The following is a 16,903-nucleotide window of genomic DNA, read 5'->3' as shown; positions in this document are numbered from 1 at the left end:
TCCCTCTCCCCTCCCTCCTCTCCTCTCCCCTCACCTTCCTTCCTTTACATTCCCTCCCTTTCTCTTCCCTTGAACCAAAGAGAGCCTAAGAGTTCACTAGAGATATCATCAATTCATATTACTGTTAAATAATAGGATAGTGTGTCATAAAAAAAAAAAAACAAAAATAAGGAGAATTATTCCAACGTCTCACACAACACCAGCAATGACTTAAAGTCCCACCAATTACTTAAGTTATTCTGTTGTTCCAAGGTCCATAGATGTAATTATTTTTTATATACATTACCAAAATACCTTCCTTTTTAAAAAAACAAAAGAAAAAAAAATCTCCCATATGGCTGCCAGCATCGGAGCCTCACTATCAGTTGCTGAAGCCCTGGCGGCGACAAGCAAATTATTGGTCATGAGTTTCATGGAAGGATACGAGAACACAACTTCTTGGATCCTGAAAAATTATGGTGACCATTAAACCAATTTAAAAAAATATATACAAAATATTATATATATATATATATATATATATATAAAGATCTTAGAGTCAATTACAAAACATAGTAGTCAATCTCCAATAAACTAGTTGTCAATCTTATATATATGTCCCGTAGATCAACTTAGCATAAGAATCGGCAACTTTAGCATAGGAAATCTACAGCTAATCTCAAAAAACTTACCACCGAGTGATTAACTTGCAAGTTCCTTTGCTAAAGTTGTCAATTCTCATGCTGAAGTTATTAATTGGAGATTTACAACTAATCTCAAGAGCAAATGATTAATTACTTGGAAAGGAATGCAAGTTTTGGCAACACGGGGGTTCTGGTGACCGGAGTCAGGAAAAACAGGATGAATCTAGTTGGATAGATAAAAAAAAAAAAAATAAAGAGAGCGAGAGAGGTCGCGCACAGGTTGAGGTTTTGACTGTATAGGAGTCTGTTGGATTTGATTCATCGAGTGACGATGCCTCTTGTGTTGCCCGCCATTCCCCTTTTAACTGATCAATCGGTTGCTCCTCATGTGAATTCAAATTTCATCTACGGTACCATGAATGAGATGAAACTCTGCTATATACATTAATACAGATATTGATGACATTGATCATTAAAAGAGAAAGCGTATTATATATGATTTTAAGACTAATTAGTCATTCATAAAGGATGAATAAAAATAAAATTCAACTTTAATTTATTGATTATAATTTGATTGTATATTATACGTATAGCTCGCATTAATTTGTATTGAGGATGATTACTCACGACATTTATATGACTGCATTGGATGGTGGTGGGGACTGTGATCTCAGGTTGGCAACTGCCGCAAAATATCTGGCGGGTCCCATTTCACGCATAGCTGCTTATTTGTGTTGCCTTAACCAATTCAATGGAGACCTTGAGAAAGCAAAAAATGAGCTGAAGACAAGACTAAAGGAAGTGAGTGAGCGTAAGGAACAAGCTGCTGGAAGAACTGAGGAAATAACGCTGCCTGTGAAGAACTGGTTGGATTATGTGGAGACTATTCTAGCGGATGTGCAAAAGCTGGAACGAGAGGGTTGAAGGAGGAGCAAAGAAATGCTTCCACGTGTCACTCAGGTAGTCCTTAGCCAAACAAATGGACGATAAGGCTAAGCAGATGATAAAGATCAAAAACGGTTGCCACTTTGAGCCGTTTTCCTTTTCCGCCCAAGTTCCTGGCATCGCTTACTTCTCTTCCAAAAATTTTGTGGATTTCAACTCGAGGAAATCCACTAATAATCATCTTTTGGAGGCAATCAAAGATGGCAAGAACCAGATGATTGGACTATATGGAATGGGGGGGGGTAAAACCACCTTGGCAAGGGAAGTGGGTAAGAAAGTGGATGAATTGAAGCTTTTTGAAAAGTTCATCATGGTGCTTGTTTCAAAACCTCCAAATGTTTGCAAAATTCAACAGGATATAGCAGAGCAAATAGGTTTGGAACTTAAGGAGGAATTGCAATCTAATAGAGCACAGAGACTGTCTTTAGGAGTAGAAAATAAGAAGATTCTCATAATCTTGGATGATGTGTGGAGCACTCTAAATCTTGAAGAAATTGGTATTCTTCCAAATGAAAATCGTTGTATTTTGTTAACCACTCGCCTCAAAGATGTATGTGACTCTATGCGTTGTGGAAGTATAATTGAATTATCTCTCTTAGAAGAGGAGGAAGCGTTGACTTTTTTAAAGATGCGTGCAGCCATAACCAGTGATTCATTGAATGACTTTGATGGCGTGGGAAGGAATATTTGATGAGTGCAAGGGACTTCCTATTGCCATTGAGATGGTGGGAAAAACATTAAGAGGAAAAAGTATTGTCGAGTGTAACTCAACATTGCGAAAGCTAAAAAGTTCCCCAGCATTAGATATTGATGAGGGTTTAAGGGGTCCTCATAAAGTTCTCGAATCGAGTTATGATAATTTGCCAAGTCTGCTAGCCAAGTCGCTCTTCTTATTATGCTCTATGTTTCCTGAGGATCATAAAATCCATGTAGAGGATTTAATTCGATTTGGCAAGGAGACTCTGGAGCTTGAGGAGATTGCGTACACAATGGAAGATGCAAGGAGTGAGATTTCAGTAAGCATTAACACATTATTAAATTCATCTTTGTTAATGCCGACAGGTGAGCAAGAATGTGTAACAATGCATGACTTTGTTCGAGATGTAGCTTTGTGGATTGCAAAGAACTAATGTCAAGTAATTATGGTGGAAAGCCATGTGGTTTCAAAAACATTGGTTGAAAATAAAAGTTTGAAAGACACAAAAGTAATATCGTTGTGGAATTTAGATTGGAATTTTAAGCTCTCCAATCAATTGCATTGTCCAACACTGGAAATTCTTTTACTCCATCCTTATGGGTTCATTGATGATCTTGGAGGGATAGAAGCACTAAAAGTCTTGGCCTTCATACAATCTAGCTTTGAATGGACGTCTAATATGAGACAATATTGGGGGATGCAAAAAATTCAGTGGTTAGATCCACAAGTAATTGTGTCATTAACAAATCTTCACACCTTATGCCTTAGAGCAAAAATATTGGGTGACATCTCTTTCTTGGGTGAACTTAAAGGATTGGAGATTTTTGACTTGCGTTATTCTCAATTTAATGAATTACCAACTAGAATTGTAGAAATGAAAAGGTTGAAACTTCTAGATGTGTTTGGTTGTGAAATTGAGGGAAGTCCTTTGGAACTAATTGGAAGATGTGAGTGACTTCAAGAATTATACATTTTTGATACAAAATCTGCCATCCCAGAAAATTTTTCTCTTCCAAGATTGGAGAGGTATGTTATCTATGATTCCACAGGTAGATTTTATAGATATGCAGCTCCTCTTCTACAATATTTTGATGGTTGTCTTGAAGTATTAAGAGCTTTATGTATACAAGGCTTCATAGTCTATGCTCTAGGTTCATCAATGAAAGATCTCATTCTTAGAGCTAATTTCCTTTGGTTGGAGAATTGTCAGTGGGATCATAAAGATCTAAGTTTAAAGATAAAGCATTTGGAAATTTCATCATGTCCAGAGAAAAGATTCATTGTCAATATCTCTGAACTCAACAGTCTCCAAACAAAACATGTTTTCTCCTACCTGATTACTTTAAAATTGAGAGAAATGAATTGTCTTGAACAAGTGTTTCAGGATTCGTCTAACAGCTTCTCTCTCCCGATGTTACAAGAGTTGTGTATAGCATGGTGTCCTGAATTGAGAACTTGCATCTTTACACATACCACTGTTACAAGCCTACCAAAGTTGAGAAAACTTAACATAAGATATTGCAAAAAAGTCAAATGGCTATTCCCTTATTCTCGTGTTTGCCATTGTCCTTCACTAGAGAAATGGCGAATACATGATTGCTCCGAACTTGAGAGGCCCATTGGTGGAGATGGTGATGAAGACATAGCACATGATGATCAATCACAACGTCAAGGAGAGTCCCTTTATGATATGCAAGATTTTTTACATGTAAGTGTTATCTACAAAATCTCTTTTAAATGTAAAGTATTTGTATGACATTGCGTATTAGGAATAAATAAATAATCCATGTTAATGCATGGACTAAAAAATTGCCTTTAGATATAATTTTCATAGAAGGAAATATTATTTGTAAATTGAATTTGTTGCTTTTATTCTGACACGTAAATTTTATATCCTTTTCTCAAATCATTAAGTGAAATCAGATAATCAATGCCTCTTCTTTATCTCTCGAGCTAGTTATTTTAACCTTTTTTGGGGTCAAAAAAATGTGCGTTACAATTTCTAACACCATACATGTATTGTAAAAAGTACTTATATAAGTTAGTATGTTAAAAAAAATAATTTTCATTCAAAATATTATTGCTTCTTGAGCTTTATATTTTTTGCCAACTTTTGAGCTTTTTAAGTTTCTTATTATTTTTTTGTCATTTAAAATTTTTTTAATGTAACACTTTATATGTTGTGTTTCGTATTTTGGTCAAGGAGATGACTTTTTGATATTTTTAATTTGGCTTCAAAGATTTATTGTAGTCGGTACTCATCCTGTTTCAAATATAAGTCATTTTTACTTAATGCTCACCTATCCAAAGAACCCATTAGATAATTAAAATGTTATTTTGTTTTTTAAAATTTTCCATGCGTTAAATAAATTAGGTGAACCATATTAATGAAGGGAGGTAAATAATTTTAATACACCCTTATGGACATTTTAGAAAAAAAAAGACATCAATTACCTTTTAAAATTCATAAAGTGCCTTATATATTAAAACATAAGGCCTTGAAAAACGTGTCTTATATTTGAAAGGAAGGGAGTAATTATTAAAGGTGTTTTTATTTAAAATAAAGTTGTGTTAATGCATTATCTATAAATTACCCATAGTTGTAGTGAACTGTTTTCTTTTTTTAGATGTTTTTCGGATTTGTTTTTCTTTGAATTTTTTTTTTAAAATTCATTGCACCTCTATCTTATGCTTTTACAAAAGGTTGTAAGGGCATTTTAGGGGAAAAAAGACCTTAAAAAACATGTCTTATATTTGTAAGGAAGGGAGTACTTATTAAAGATGATTTTATTTAAAATAATTTTGTGTTGATGTATCATCTACAAAATGCCTATGCGTGAAGTGAAATGTTTTCATTTCTTTGCATGTTTTTTGGCAATGTTTTTCTTTGAATTTTGGGGAAAAAAAATCATTACTTTCTTCTGTTGTTCTGAAAAGGTTGTAAGTTTATTGAGGTGAGTATATTGTGAATTTTTGTTGACAAATGGGTTAAAAAATTTTCAAATATTTTGATGAATTTTTTTATTTTGTTCACCTACCATTTTTTTAATATAAAAATTATACTGGCTTGTTCTCTTTTAAATTTTATTTGAAAAACTTATGTTTGCTATCACATTTCAATTTTTATTTAAGGATTTTTAACTATATAATTCATGTTTGATTATTTTTTTTAAAATTCATGTTTGAAACTTTCGATCTCTGTATTTAGTATTTACACAACATATATGCTAAAGAATATTAAACTGCGTAAGTACCTATGTTTTCTTTTTTTTTTTTAAGGTTAAAATATACCTTTAGTCCTTTTAATTTATACAAAGTTTTATTTTAGCTTTTTAATTTCATAAAATATCTTTTCAATCTTTTACTCATAATACTATTAGTTTCATCACAACAAATTTTTATATTAAATTTTTAAATATTGATAAAACATTCTCAACATTATTAAGTTTAACTTGTTTTTTAAATAACAATATTTGGCACAAAAAATGTGAGGAATGTTGGGGTAAAACAGAAAAGTTTGGCTAGAGCCAGATCTAAATGTTGCCTATGTAGGTGTCTTGTAGTAAGAGGAGTAATTATTTCAAACCAATGGTGATGAGGTTAAAGGACTAAAAGATATTAAAAAAAAATTAAAAATCAAATTGAAATTTTATATAAAGTTAGAGAATCAAAAATATCTTTTAACCTTTTTTGAAATAAAAATATTATTTTCAAATAAACTGCATTTGCTTTTTTGTCCCGCATTTGAATTCGATAATAACTTTAACCTCTTTAGTTCATTTCAATTTTTGTCAAATAATTAACTATTTTATTTTTGAAAGAGCTGTATATATTTTATTTCATATTTTTGTGAGATAAATAATTTTTTGGCATCGCATATGTTTGTATTGTTTGTCTGTGCATTGCATAATTTGAAATTTGAATTATATTAACAGGGGAATGAGAGTGAGAGAGTACAATGCTTCAATCAGTTGCCAGATCAGAAGCCCTTGACCCCCTTCCTAAATTTGAAACGTGTAAAGATTTCATTATGTGAAAGAATGAAAGGTATATTTGAAGTCCAAGTGAGAGAAGCACAAGATCCTAATTTGAGGCTGAATTCAGAGTTGTGTAAATTAAGATTACAAGAACTACCAGAGTTAGAATATATTTGGAAGGGCCCTACACAAATTGTGAGCCTTCATAGGCTTGAAGTTGTTTTGTTGGATGTGTGCCCACGATTGAAAAGTGTCTTTTCTCTTGCTATCCTTACAAGCTTCCTAGAGTTGAGGACACTTGAAGTAGTGAATTGTAAAGAATGGGAGCGACTCTTTTGTGAAGAATCACTTAAAAATCTTTCTTATAATGTTTGCTTCCCCAAACTTAAGGCGATTCTTATAAATTATTGCAACACAGTGAAAAGGTTGTTCTCTTATTCTCTGGCTTCTCTTTGTCCTCCACTAGAGGTGCTCAACATAAAAGATTGGTGTGAACTTGATATGCTTGTTGATGGAGATAGTGATGAAGAAGCAGCAATTGGGGATCAGCTACCGCTTCTCCAACTAGAGCAATTATATCTGGTAGACTTGCCAAAATTGAGGGAGATTTTTAGAGGAGAATTTGAGTACAAGCTGGAGTCCCTTCATGATCTACACGTAAGTCCCTGAAATTTCATAGCTTTGTATTCACACTACATACTGATGATTCATCATGAAATATAAGGTGTATGCATGTTGTGCAGTGATAATATATGAATGTGTAACTGCATAAAATTCATCTTATAGTGAGATTATGTTGTTACAATTTTAAAATATGTAAAATTAATGGGGCTTAATTTGTAATGTTACGGTACCATATTTCAATTTGATGTGATCTTGGATTGCCATCTAATTAATCATTGAATACATTCACTTTACAGAAAAATGAGAATACGAGAGTAGGGGCAGTGGATTCAGAATTATGTCTAATGGAATTACGTAGACTACCAGAGTTGGAATTTATTTGGAATGTCCCCACCCAAATTATAAGCCTTCATAGGCTTGAACAAGTTCGGTTGGTAAGTTGCTCGAGATTAAAAAGTATCTTCACTCTTGCTACAATTTCAATTCTTCCAGAGTTGAGGACACTTGAAGTGAGATAATGTGACGAATGGAAGGGAATATTTGTAAACAATCACTTAAGAACATTTCTTCTACTTCTTCCATTGTTTCCCCAAACTAGAGATCATTGGTATATCGAACTACCACAAAGTGAAAAGACTGTTCTCATATTCTCTAGCATCTCATTGTCCGTCACTAGAGGAGATAACTATACATGATTGCTCTCAACTTGAGGGTGGTGTTCAAGGCTATGAAGGTGAACAAGTTTCTGGTTGTCATGGTCATGAAAAGTTGTTCCCTAAACTGAATAAATTAGAACTCACATGGTTGCCAAAGTTGACAGAGATTTGCGCAGATCTTGAATTCAATCTCCTATCCGGTATTATGGATATAAAAGGTTGTCCAAGTATATGTAGCATCCCATTACAATACAATGCCTCACCAGGTACCTACCTACACCATTTCTAGATATGCAATGAAACATTATTTGCACGCCCACATTATTTTTTAACCACTGAAATAGTTTTGTGCATCCCAGTATAATTTTTATTGCTGGTCAAGCTTAACACTTTTTTTTTTTTAATTTGTAGACTTATCGAACACATAATTCGTATGTTTCAGTTTTTGTTACTCACCACTTTTGGCGCCAATGCAATTGTCATTATATCAAATTCAAAATAATATATTCAATAAATGATATGTTGCAACAACATAAGATGTTCAGTAATTACATAACCCCAAGTAATTAATTTTTATCATTTACACATTTTTTAACACATTCTCATCCTCATAAATGATTAGAGCTTATTTAATCCAAATTATGTAATGACAATTTTGAAAAAATGCTTAGAATAATTAAGGCCCTTGGTTTTTTATTTTTTCTATGTACATTTTATGTAATTGCTAAGCTGCTAATTCATTGTTTTTTTTCCCTCGAGATTTGGAGTACAAGTTGGAGTCCGTTCATGATAAACTGGGGTGTTTACATGTAAGTATCACACTCAGAGTGAAATACTATTTTAAACTGAATTTTTTTCTTTTCTTTTTACACGTGAATTCCGTATCCTTTAATTTTCTCAAATTGTTATGTGAAATCAAAGCACAACTTTATCTCACTATTTCTTTTTTAACGTTTTCTTTAAAGATCTATTTTTATTTTATTTTTTATGGATAAATTTGTGAAATAGTTCTTCTTTTTTTTTTGCCAAATGCAACACCTCGTCAAATATGTGAAAATGAGTGTAATAAAGGTCTCAGTCCAAAAAAACAGAAAATAATAAAAGGTAAATTGTCATTATTTTGTTTGTTTCTTTCGTGGATTGAACTTACAAGCTGTCGTTAAGCTATTCTAAATAGACTTTTTCCTTCGTTCACTCCACCTCTGTTTTTTTCTTGTGGGAATAGTTATTTCAATTTATATTTTATTTTTTGCATCTATAAAATAGTCTTGCATGGACTAAGTGAAATACGGATGCCACTCCATAAAAGGTTGGTTGTGAACGAAATAATTTTTTTTATTCAAGACTGTTTTATTTGACATAAATTAAATCATGGTAACTAGGGATGCAAACCTGTAAATTACACACACACACACACACACACACACACACACGAAGGTATAACTTACCAAAATTCATCTTAGTGAGATTATATCATCATAATTTTGACAAATTAAATGTGAAATTAATGGGGTTTAATAATTTGTAATGTTATACAGATTGTAATATTCAACATTTTATGTGATTCATTTATAGACCATCTCCTGGATTTCCATCTAATCATTCAATACATATACATCTAATCATTCAATACATATACTTTACAGACAAATGGGAATGAGAGAGTTAGGCCAAAGGTGTTGATTTTGGAATCGTGTTTTATAAAGTTATATAAACTGCAAGAGTTGGCATATATTTGGAAGGGCATCACACAAATTAAAAGCTTCCACAAGCTTGAACAAGTTGATTTGGGATAATGCCCAAAATTAAGAAATATCTTCTCTCTTGTAACAATTAAAAGCTTTCCAAAGTTGAGGCAACTTGGAGTACATGAATGTGAGGAATGGGAAGGAATATTTTGTGAAGAGTCGCTTAAAAACATTTCTTCAACTTCCATAGTTTGCTTTCCTAGCCTTGAGATCATTAGCATGTCATATTGCCATAGAGTAAAAAGGTTATTCTCTTATTCTCTAGCATCTTATCGCCCTTCACTGAAACATTTGCATGTATTGAATTGCACTCAACTTGAGGGGGTTGTTCAAGGTTCTGAAGGTGAACAAGTTACAGGTCATGATCATCAAAAGCTATTTCCTAAACTAAATCGGTTGAATCTCATAGTTGCCAAAGTTGAGAGAGATCTATGCAGGTTATGAATTCAGCCCCATATCAGGTACTTTAAGTATAAAAGATTGTCCAAACAATGCCTTATCAGGTACCTATGCATATTTTTTTATCTTATAGTCTTATCAAACACGTAATGTGCATGTTACTGTTTTTGTCACCAATACTTCTGGTATCTATATAATTGTCTTTATATCAAAATCCAAGAAATATATTAACTAAATGACATGGTACAGTAATATAAGAGCTTTAATAATTGTATAACACAAAGTAATTAATCACCATTTTCACATTTTTTAACACATCATTCTTATCATTACAAATAGTTAGCTTAAATTTAATATTTAATGAAAATTTTGAAAAATGTGTAGAAAAAATAAGGCCGTTAGTTTTTATTTTGTCAATATACCATTGTGGTGTGATAGTCAAGCTGCTAATTAATTATATTGTTTTTTTTTTACAGATTCATATATCATATCAGAAAATTAGAAAACAAAGGGGTGATCATGATGAGCTTTTGATCTTCTAATTAATGATGTTTTATCTGTAGTTGTGTTTACTGAGTGGTGTGTGGAGATGTGTTGGATTTGTTTAAGTGTGTTGAAGATTATACAAAAACCAAAATGATGCATAAAATTTAGATATATCTTTACTTGAACTTATGTTTGACTTGAGATGTATTAGAATTATAGATGTAATTGTATAATAATTGTGTGGCTTCCTGGGACTTCTCATTTTATTTGCAACACTTGTAATAGATTTCAAAATTTCAGACATTGTATTTACACCTAGTTTTCATTGATTTGAAAAAAATATATGAATATAGTATGAGGGGGCAACAACTAATATAAGAACCTTGGAAAGCCTTAGAAAAGAAACAAGTTTTTGGGTTGCCTATACTAATTAGAGCTATGTGAGATATGTATGAGGAGGACACAACTAGCACATGAACATCTTAACGGTCAAATAAAGGATTTTTCTATAAGGATTAGACTATAAAAGGGATCATCTTTGAGTCCTTATTTATTTGATCTAGTCCTAGATATTTTGACTGAACATATTGTGAATAATATAGTTCTTATTGTAGAGACAAAAGAAGAGATTAACTATAAACTTAATATTTGGAAGTGGACATTGGAATCAAAAGGTTTTTGCCTGAGTAGGAGTAAAACAAAATATTTGTATTGTAACTTTTATAAGAGGTCAGTCAGTAGTAATTTGGAAGTGAAATTGAGAAATCAAATTACACCTCAAGTGAAAAAGTTTACATATTTGGGAGCTATCATTTAACATAATGGGAAAGTAGACAGGGATGTTGCACATAAGATACAAGTTGGGTGGTTTAATTGAATAAAGGTTAAAGGAGTTATTTGTAATTGAAAGGTGTAAACTTAAAGGAAAGTTTTATCAAACTATTATAAAACTAGTTATGTTATACGGCAATGAATAATGTTAGGCTTTAACAAGACAACAATAACATAAAGTTGGAGTAACAGAGATGAAAATGTTGAGATAAATATGCAGGCATACATGTAAAGATAAAATTAGAAATTAGCATACATGAGAAAAAGTGAGTATAGCATCGACTGAGGGAAAAATGGTAGCAAATCATTTGAGATAGTTAGGACATATATAAAGAAGACTATGGGAGGCATTGGTGAGAAGAGTGAAATATATAATTTTGAGCCCTGTTAAAATGGGTAGAAAAAGGCCAAAGAGAATACTTATGAAAATTAATGACTGAGACTTTTTCATTAATAATATTCTTAAAAACTTGATAAATGATAGAGTACAATAGCATTATATGTGTAATCATTATTGACTATACCCCACCTAGTAGTAATAAGTGATTTCTTGTTGTTGTTGTTGTTGTATTAATCAGTGATGTCTTATATTGTCCTTTATTTCATTATGGCAATACAGTTTTTACTTATCTAAAAAAGAAATACAATAGTAATTCCATGTTGATTTTTATGAGAATATCATGTGGTTAAAAAAAATAGCTTCATTATAAATAATAGTGTGTATTAATTAGAATTGGTAATTTAGGTGTGCTGAACTTTTTAGATTAGGTTGAAAATTCCCAAATTTGTAAAAAAGCTCATTTAGCCAAGCCTAGCCTAACACCTTGAGTTAGACTTATTTGGGTTAGTTTGAAGACTCAAATTGTTAATAAATATTATATTATTTTATTTATTTTCTTTTTTGTGCCAATTTAAATTTTTATCTTAAAAAATTAAGAGTTTTTCAAGCAACATAACACTAGAATGTATCTTTTTGTTTCCCCCGATCCTTATCAAAGTAAGATCAAGCATTAAAAGTGTAAAAATGAAAGCCCAAAGATTAACCTCTCGTGTTTATTTTTAAAAATATTTTCAAAAAATATTTAAAACAATCAATTATTAGAATATTAAAAATTTATTTCGGAGTGCAAAATGTGCTAACTAAAAGCTTGGAAGAGGATTTGTAAAAGCTAAGTTAAAGTTGAGGTAAAGCTTAATATTGTATTGTAGTAATAAAAATAGAATTTAGGTATTTGGGCAAAGTCCATTTAGGTTTGGGCTTTGCATAACATCCTAAATTTATAACCCAAGATTAGTAAATTAATGAGTGGTAAATTAATAATTTAATGCATGCAGTAATTAAGCTAGAGAGGGTTCTAGATGATTAATGGGCTCATTGGAATTTTTGGCAAGCTTATAATTGGACTAGGAGGTGAATTGAGCCACTTAGGCTTGAACTAAAGAGAAAAATTTGGAATAAGCTTATTGTGTAATACACTGTGGCCTATTACATTTATGCCATGGCATAATGTTGCAAATCTAGTTATTAAGTCATGAGAATACATTTGAAACATAAAGGAGGAATGGCAAAACACAAGGAGGTCTCTTTGTGCAACATCTTAAATTTTAATCCAAGCATGAGATTAACTCATTAAGGATTTAATTAATTAATTGAGGTGATTAGGAGCTGTCATAGAGTTGGGATGACCTTTTGGGCATATTAGACTCTATAGGAGACTTAGAAATGAGTTAAAGAGGCTAATAGGCTGTTTTAGGCCTAGATTTTGGGCTTAATTGATGTTGCCCATTTTGGGTCATCAGTTGTGGTGGGTGGTACAATTCATTATAGTGGACAAAATGAAATTTTAAATCTTGATTCAACAAATCATTTTAGCATAAGAGAAGAGAGTTTAAGAGAGATTCGAGAGCAAAGCGATACAACTTTACTAGGGTTTACTTGTGGGGGTTCTTGGAGATGATTTAAGGCATTTAAGACCTTGGGTAAACTTCCTACCTCATTCTTCTCTCTTCTTCTTATAGTTATTTCACTTTTTTGGTTTACTATAGCTTTGGTTTGAATTTATAGTGGGGTCACAAACATTTTTAGGACTCTAATAGAGTCTTCGGGAGTTAATAAATGTTTTTAGTTTTGGTTTTGAGTGACCGGCAACATTAAATACCATTAATGAGGGGTTTAAGGTCAACCTTATTGCTAGGAAGCTAGATTAAGCTATTGGGAGTAGCTAACAGTGATTGGGCTAATGAAAGCTAGATTAAGCCTTAATGAAAGTTAGATAAACTAATAAAAATGAGTTTTTGGGCTAGTTATAGTTAATCATGTTGAGTAAAGGTAATATGCCCTAATCATGATTAAGGGTCAAGTAATGATGATTAGTCATTAATACTGTATTTAGATTACTATTGTAGATTGATTATGATTGAAGCTTTTGTTTAAAGAAGCTCCTCGAGAAATTTAAATTTAACTTTTAGGGTGGTAGCCCATGAATGGAGGTAATCGAGGATTTAATTATAGTATATCAATGTGTTTGTAATTGTACTTTATGAATTATTATGAATGGCTTGAAATAAACAAAATGAGCTTATAGATGAACCTATTGATTTTAAGCTATTACTTGAATATGAAGCATGTCTCATTTGTGATGAAATGTTTGGTGATTATATAAATTGGAATATGGATTGTTGATCCTGGATTAGCCATAAAATGATTATATGAACAAGATATAAGTTGCTGCAAATGATGTGATTTTATGAATAAAGTTAATCATACAAGTTTTATAAATTATGAGAATATTGAATTAATGAGTTACGCATATAGGTATACATTTGCATATGTTGAATGAACTTGTATAATCATGATAGGTGGGAGTTCACCTTGGATTAAGAGAGGACTATGTTGGTAAAAGTTTATATGGTATAGCTCCATTGAGTTTGTGCGCAATGGTTGGCATATCATATATTGTCATTAGTCCTTTAGGTATGGCATGGGTTGGGCACAATGCTCGGTATTATTGATTCCTGGAGGGGATAGTATAGGTTGGGTAGTTATAACACCTTGAAATTTATGTGCAGGAAATATATGATTTGAGAGTGAATGTGGGAGCCTTAGGTTGGACAACCCCTCATAATTAGAGAGTGAGGCTAGTCCAGTTACATAGACTAGACTTATATGAGATATTAGCTTATGGATTTAGTTAGATGATATATAAGGAGTGATATAAGGTGGTTGCATTGATCACGTAACATCCTAAAAAATTTCCCTAATTAACTAAACCTAATTAGGGTAATTAGATAAATTAATGTGGTGTGTGGTTAGAGAGGTCTAATAAGTGTGTTTGATTGTGATTTTAACTCCAAATTCATGTCCAAAGTAAAGTTGGATTACTAGGGCATCAAAAAGTGAGAAAATTTAAAAGAGGAGTTTCTGTGCCATACATCATGGCACATACCACTTCTACCGTGGTGCGTGATGTGTGTGCCATAGTGCATAGCCAATTTTTTTAATAAGTTGCTTTAGAGTCAATTTGAAAATCAGAAAGAAGGAAGGAAGAAAACAAAGAGCACACCATTTGCTCTACTAGGGCACGAGTTTAAGGGCCATTTGAGACATTTTAGATATTTATAATATTAAATATAAGTCCCTTTTACCCTCTACTTCCATCCTCCTCTTATTTTCTCTAGATGTGAGTTAGGGTTTATGTTGGGATACTAATTTTTGATCCATGATGGCTATAAGTTTAAATTGATTGACTTAAATAGAGTTAATGAGAGTTGTTTAAGTTATTTAAACCTAACATTTATGGTATTACAAGTTTTTGGTTGGTAGGTGTCATTTATTATTCGAAAATAGCCATAAATGAGGTTGTTGGAGATGTTTGATGGCTATTAATGGTAGTTTGATGGTCATTAATAATAATGTATGGTAAGGGAATCTAGTAAACCCAATAGGTATGTTTAAAAGTGAGGTTGTGACTATGGTAACTTGGGAATGTAGAGATTTATCCCAATGAGGATATTATTGATGAATGAATAATGTAATTAATTATAGATATAATCACTGTTGGGCACCATTCAAGCTTAAGGAGAGCTTTGGAAGTGTTGGTAGTTAGGGGTAAATCTTTGACCTCTTAAAGGTATGAGGTAATTAGGAAAAATTTGATTTGTGCTTTTACTTTTTAGTTAATTATACGTTAAAAAGAATAATTTGAAAACCAAACAATTGTTAAATTTAAATTTGATGCAAATTTTGGCATTATGAGTAAACATGTGATATGCAAGAAGTATGTGAAAGCAACGAAAATGATGTATATACGTATGATTAATGCTACTGAGTAAGATAGTGTGTACATGAAAATAAGCCAAGTGAGATATTTTTCATATTGAACTATATGGAATGTTATAGAGATGTATTGTAATCAACATGATATGATATGTTGAATGTCATTAGAATTGCATATTGAATGTTGGTGCATACATGGCATGATCATTCTGGTAGGAGTTCGCTTAGAGAGAGGAGTAGTGCTAAAATCCATGTGATATTGGTGGTTTATTATTGGAATTGAAAGCTAGCCAGACTGTCAACCGTTGGAATTAGGATTTAGTCATTATCCCATGGTTTATAAGAGACTGTTCCACTTATTCTTTGAGAGACTATAACCTAACTAGTCTTTACCTATTTATGAGGAGGCTAGATTAGGGATACAACACCTCATAGTTGTTAATATTGGGAGAAATTATAGATCATAAGTGAGTGAGGTAGCCTTAACCAAGTATCTCCTTATGAGTAAAAGGCTGGGGTAGTCCAAGCTTATAAACATAGCCTATAACATCTTGAGAAATAGAACTAAGGCTATAAGCCTAAAATTAGAGGAAAAGAGGATAATTTAAGGTCCAAGTATTCCCTGAAATAAGGCAGTGGCCTTGGGCTTGGGCTTGTTGAAGAGGTGAATTGTTCAGATTAGAGGCAGTCATACTGGGTAACTTACTCAAATGAGTTGATATACTCATTGAGGCAAGAAGTGTGTAACTCATTGGGGTGAGTGAGTAGCTCGTTAAGGCAAGCGGATGAGATTTTATAAATTATAAATATGTGTGTTAACTGAGAAAAACACATTTAGAACATAATAAAACACTTTATGGAGTATGAAAAACCATGAGCTCTGTTAGGGTTTCATGATCTATTATTGAGGAGGTACTCTGAAGGCCAGATACATTAAAGGTAAGTCTCTTAAATCTAATCTACACCTTCTACTTCTCTGATTATAAGATCAGATGACTAAAAATTTGCCTTAGGCTTATGTATCAGATATGAGTTCTTAAGAGTTACTTTTCTAAGTCTCAAAAAGAGTTTTAATTAATTTGTTGGTTATATTAAACCATTTGTAAAGGGAAATAGTGTTAGAGGGTACTCAGGTTTGAGTACGATAGCACTTAAGGATATAGAGATTAAGACTTTTGATCTCTTAAAGGCTTGAGGTAGTTAGGAGCTTATTATGTTATATATTATAGTTTGTAACATTGCCTAGTAAACTAATTGTACTATTTTACTTATCACTATGAGATTTGCATTTGAGTTGTGTAATATGATCCTAAGCTTTGATATATTGTTTTGTATGACATTGTGAGTATGATATGTATGTGCAAAGCATGTTATTGCTACTAAGAATTGTGTTATTATCATATGGAAAGTATGTAAATTGTGGAGTATTGGAAATAGTTTTATATATATGAACTCTAAGACGTGATATGCTTTGAGGTGGATATGCATATATATATATATATATATCTAATTATTTGAATGCATGTATGAAGGTCGAAGTCACCTATTAGGGGAGTGGTTGCAATTATGAAAAATTCATAGTATGCCCTACTGAGGTTGTACCTTAGTAGTGATTTATAAATATTGAAATGTGTGCTTAGT

General features: G+C 32.0%; 1 protein-coding gene across 2 annotated transcripts; it reads left to right on the top strand.

Moving 5' to 3' along the window:
* Window positions 1–1,285: 1,285 nt before the first annotated feature.
* LOC129317789 (uncharacterized) lies at window positions 1,286–10,400 on the top strand. 2 transcript variants are annotated; one of them, XM_054962170.1, is made up of 5 exons: window positions 1,286–3,973; window positions 6,201–6,899; window positions 7,163–7,788; window positions 8,282–8,331; window positions 9,605–10,400. In XM_054962170.1, exons 1-3 carry the CDS (start codon window positions 3,425–3,427, stop codon window positions 7,382–7,384), a joined length of 1,470 nt encoding a protein of 489 aa, XP_054818145.1. In that variant the 5' UTR covers window positions 1,286–3,424; the 3' UTR covers window positions 7,385–7,788; window positions 8,282–8,331; window positions 9,605–10,400. The 2 variants fall into 2 exon arrangements, with proteins under 2 accessions (XP_054818145.1, XP_054818144.1); XM_054962169.1 differs by lacking the exon at window positions 9,605–10,400 and having other exon boundaries at window positions 8,282–8,955.
* The last annotated feature ends 6,503 nt before the right edge of the window (window positions 10,401–16,903 follow it).

This window comes from Prosopis cineraria, unplaced genomic scaffold, assembly GCF_029017545.1.
Source record: "Prosopis cineraria cultivar Desert tree isolate PC_DT_omini unplaced genomic scaffold, ASM2901754v1 PC8, whole genome shotgun sequence".
Classification (NCBI taxonomy): Eukaryota; Viridiplantae; Streptophyta; class Magnoliopsida; order Fabales; family Fabaceae; genus Prosopis; species Prosopis cineraria.
This window is presented reverse-complemented; position numbering and strand designations above follow the sequence as displayed.

What these genes read in the sequence shown, in the direction of transcription:
- LOC129317789 (XM_054962170.1), top strand. Translation starts at nt 3,425, where the DNA reads ATGAAAGATCTCATTCTTAGAGCTAATTTCCTTTGGTTGGAGAATTGT. An exon ending in ATATGCAAGATTTTTTACAT is followed by an intron (nt 3,974 to 6,200) that starts GTAAGTGTTATC and finishes TTATATTAACAG; the next exon opens with GGGAATGAGAGTGAGAGAGT. An exon ending in AGTCCCTTCATGATCTACAC is followed by an intron (nt 6,900 to 7,162) that starts GTAAGTCCCTGA and finishes TTCACTTTACAG; the next exon opens with AAAAATGAGAATACGAGAGT.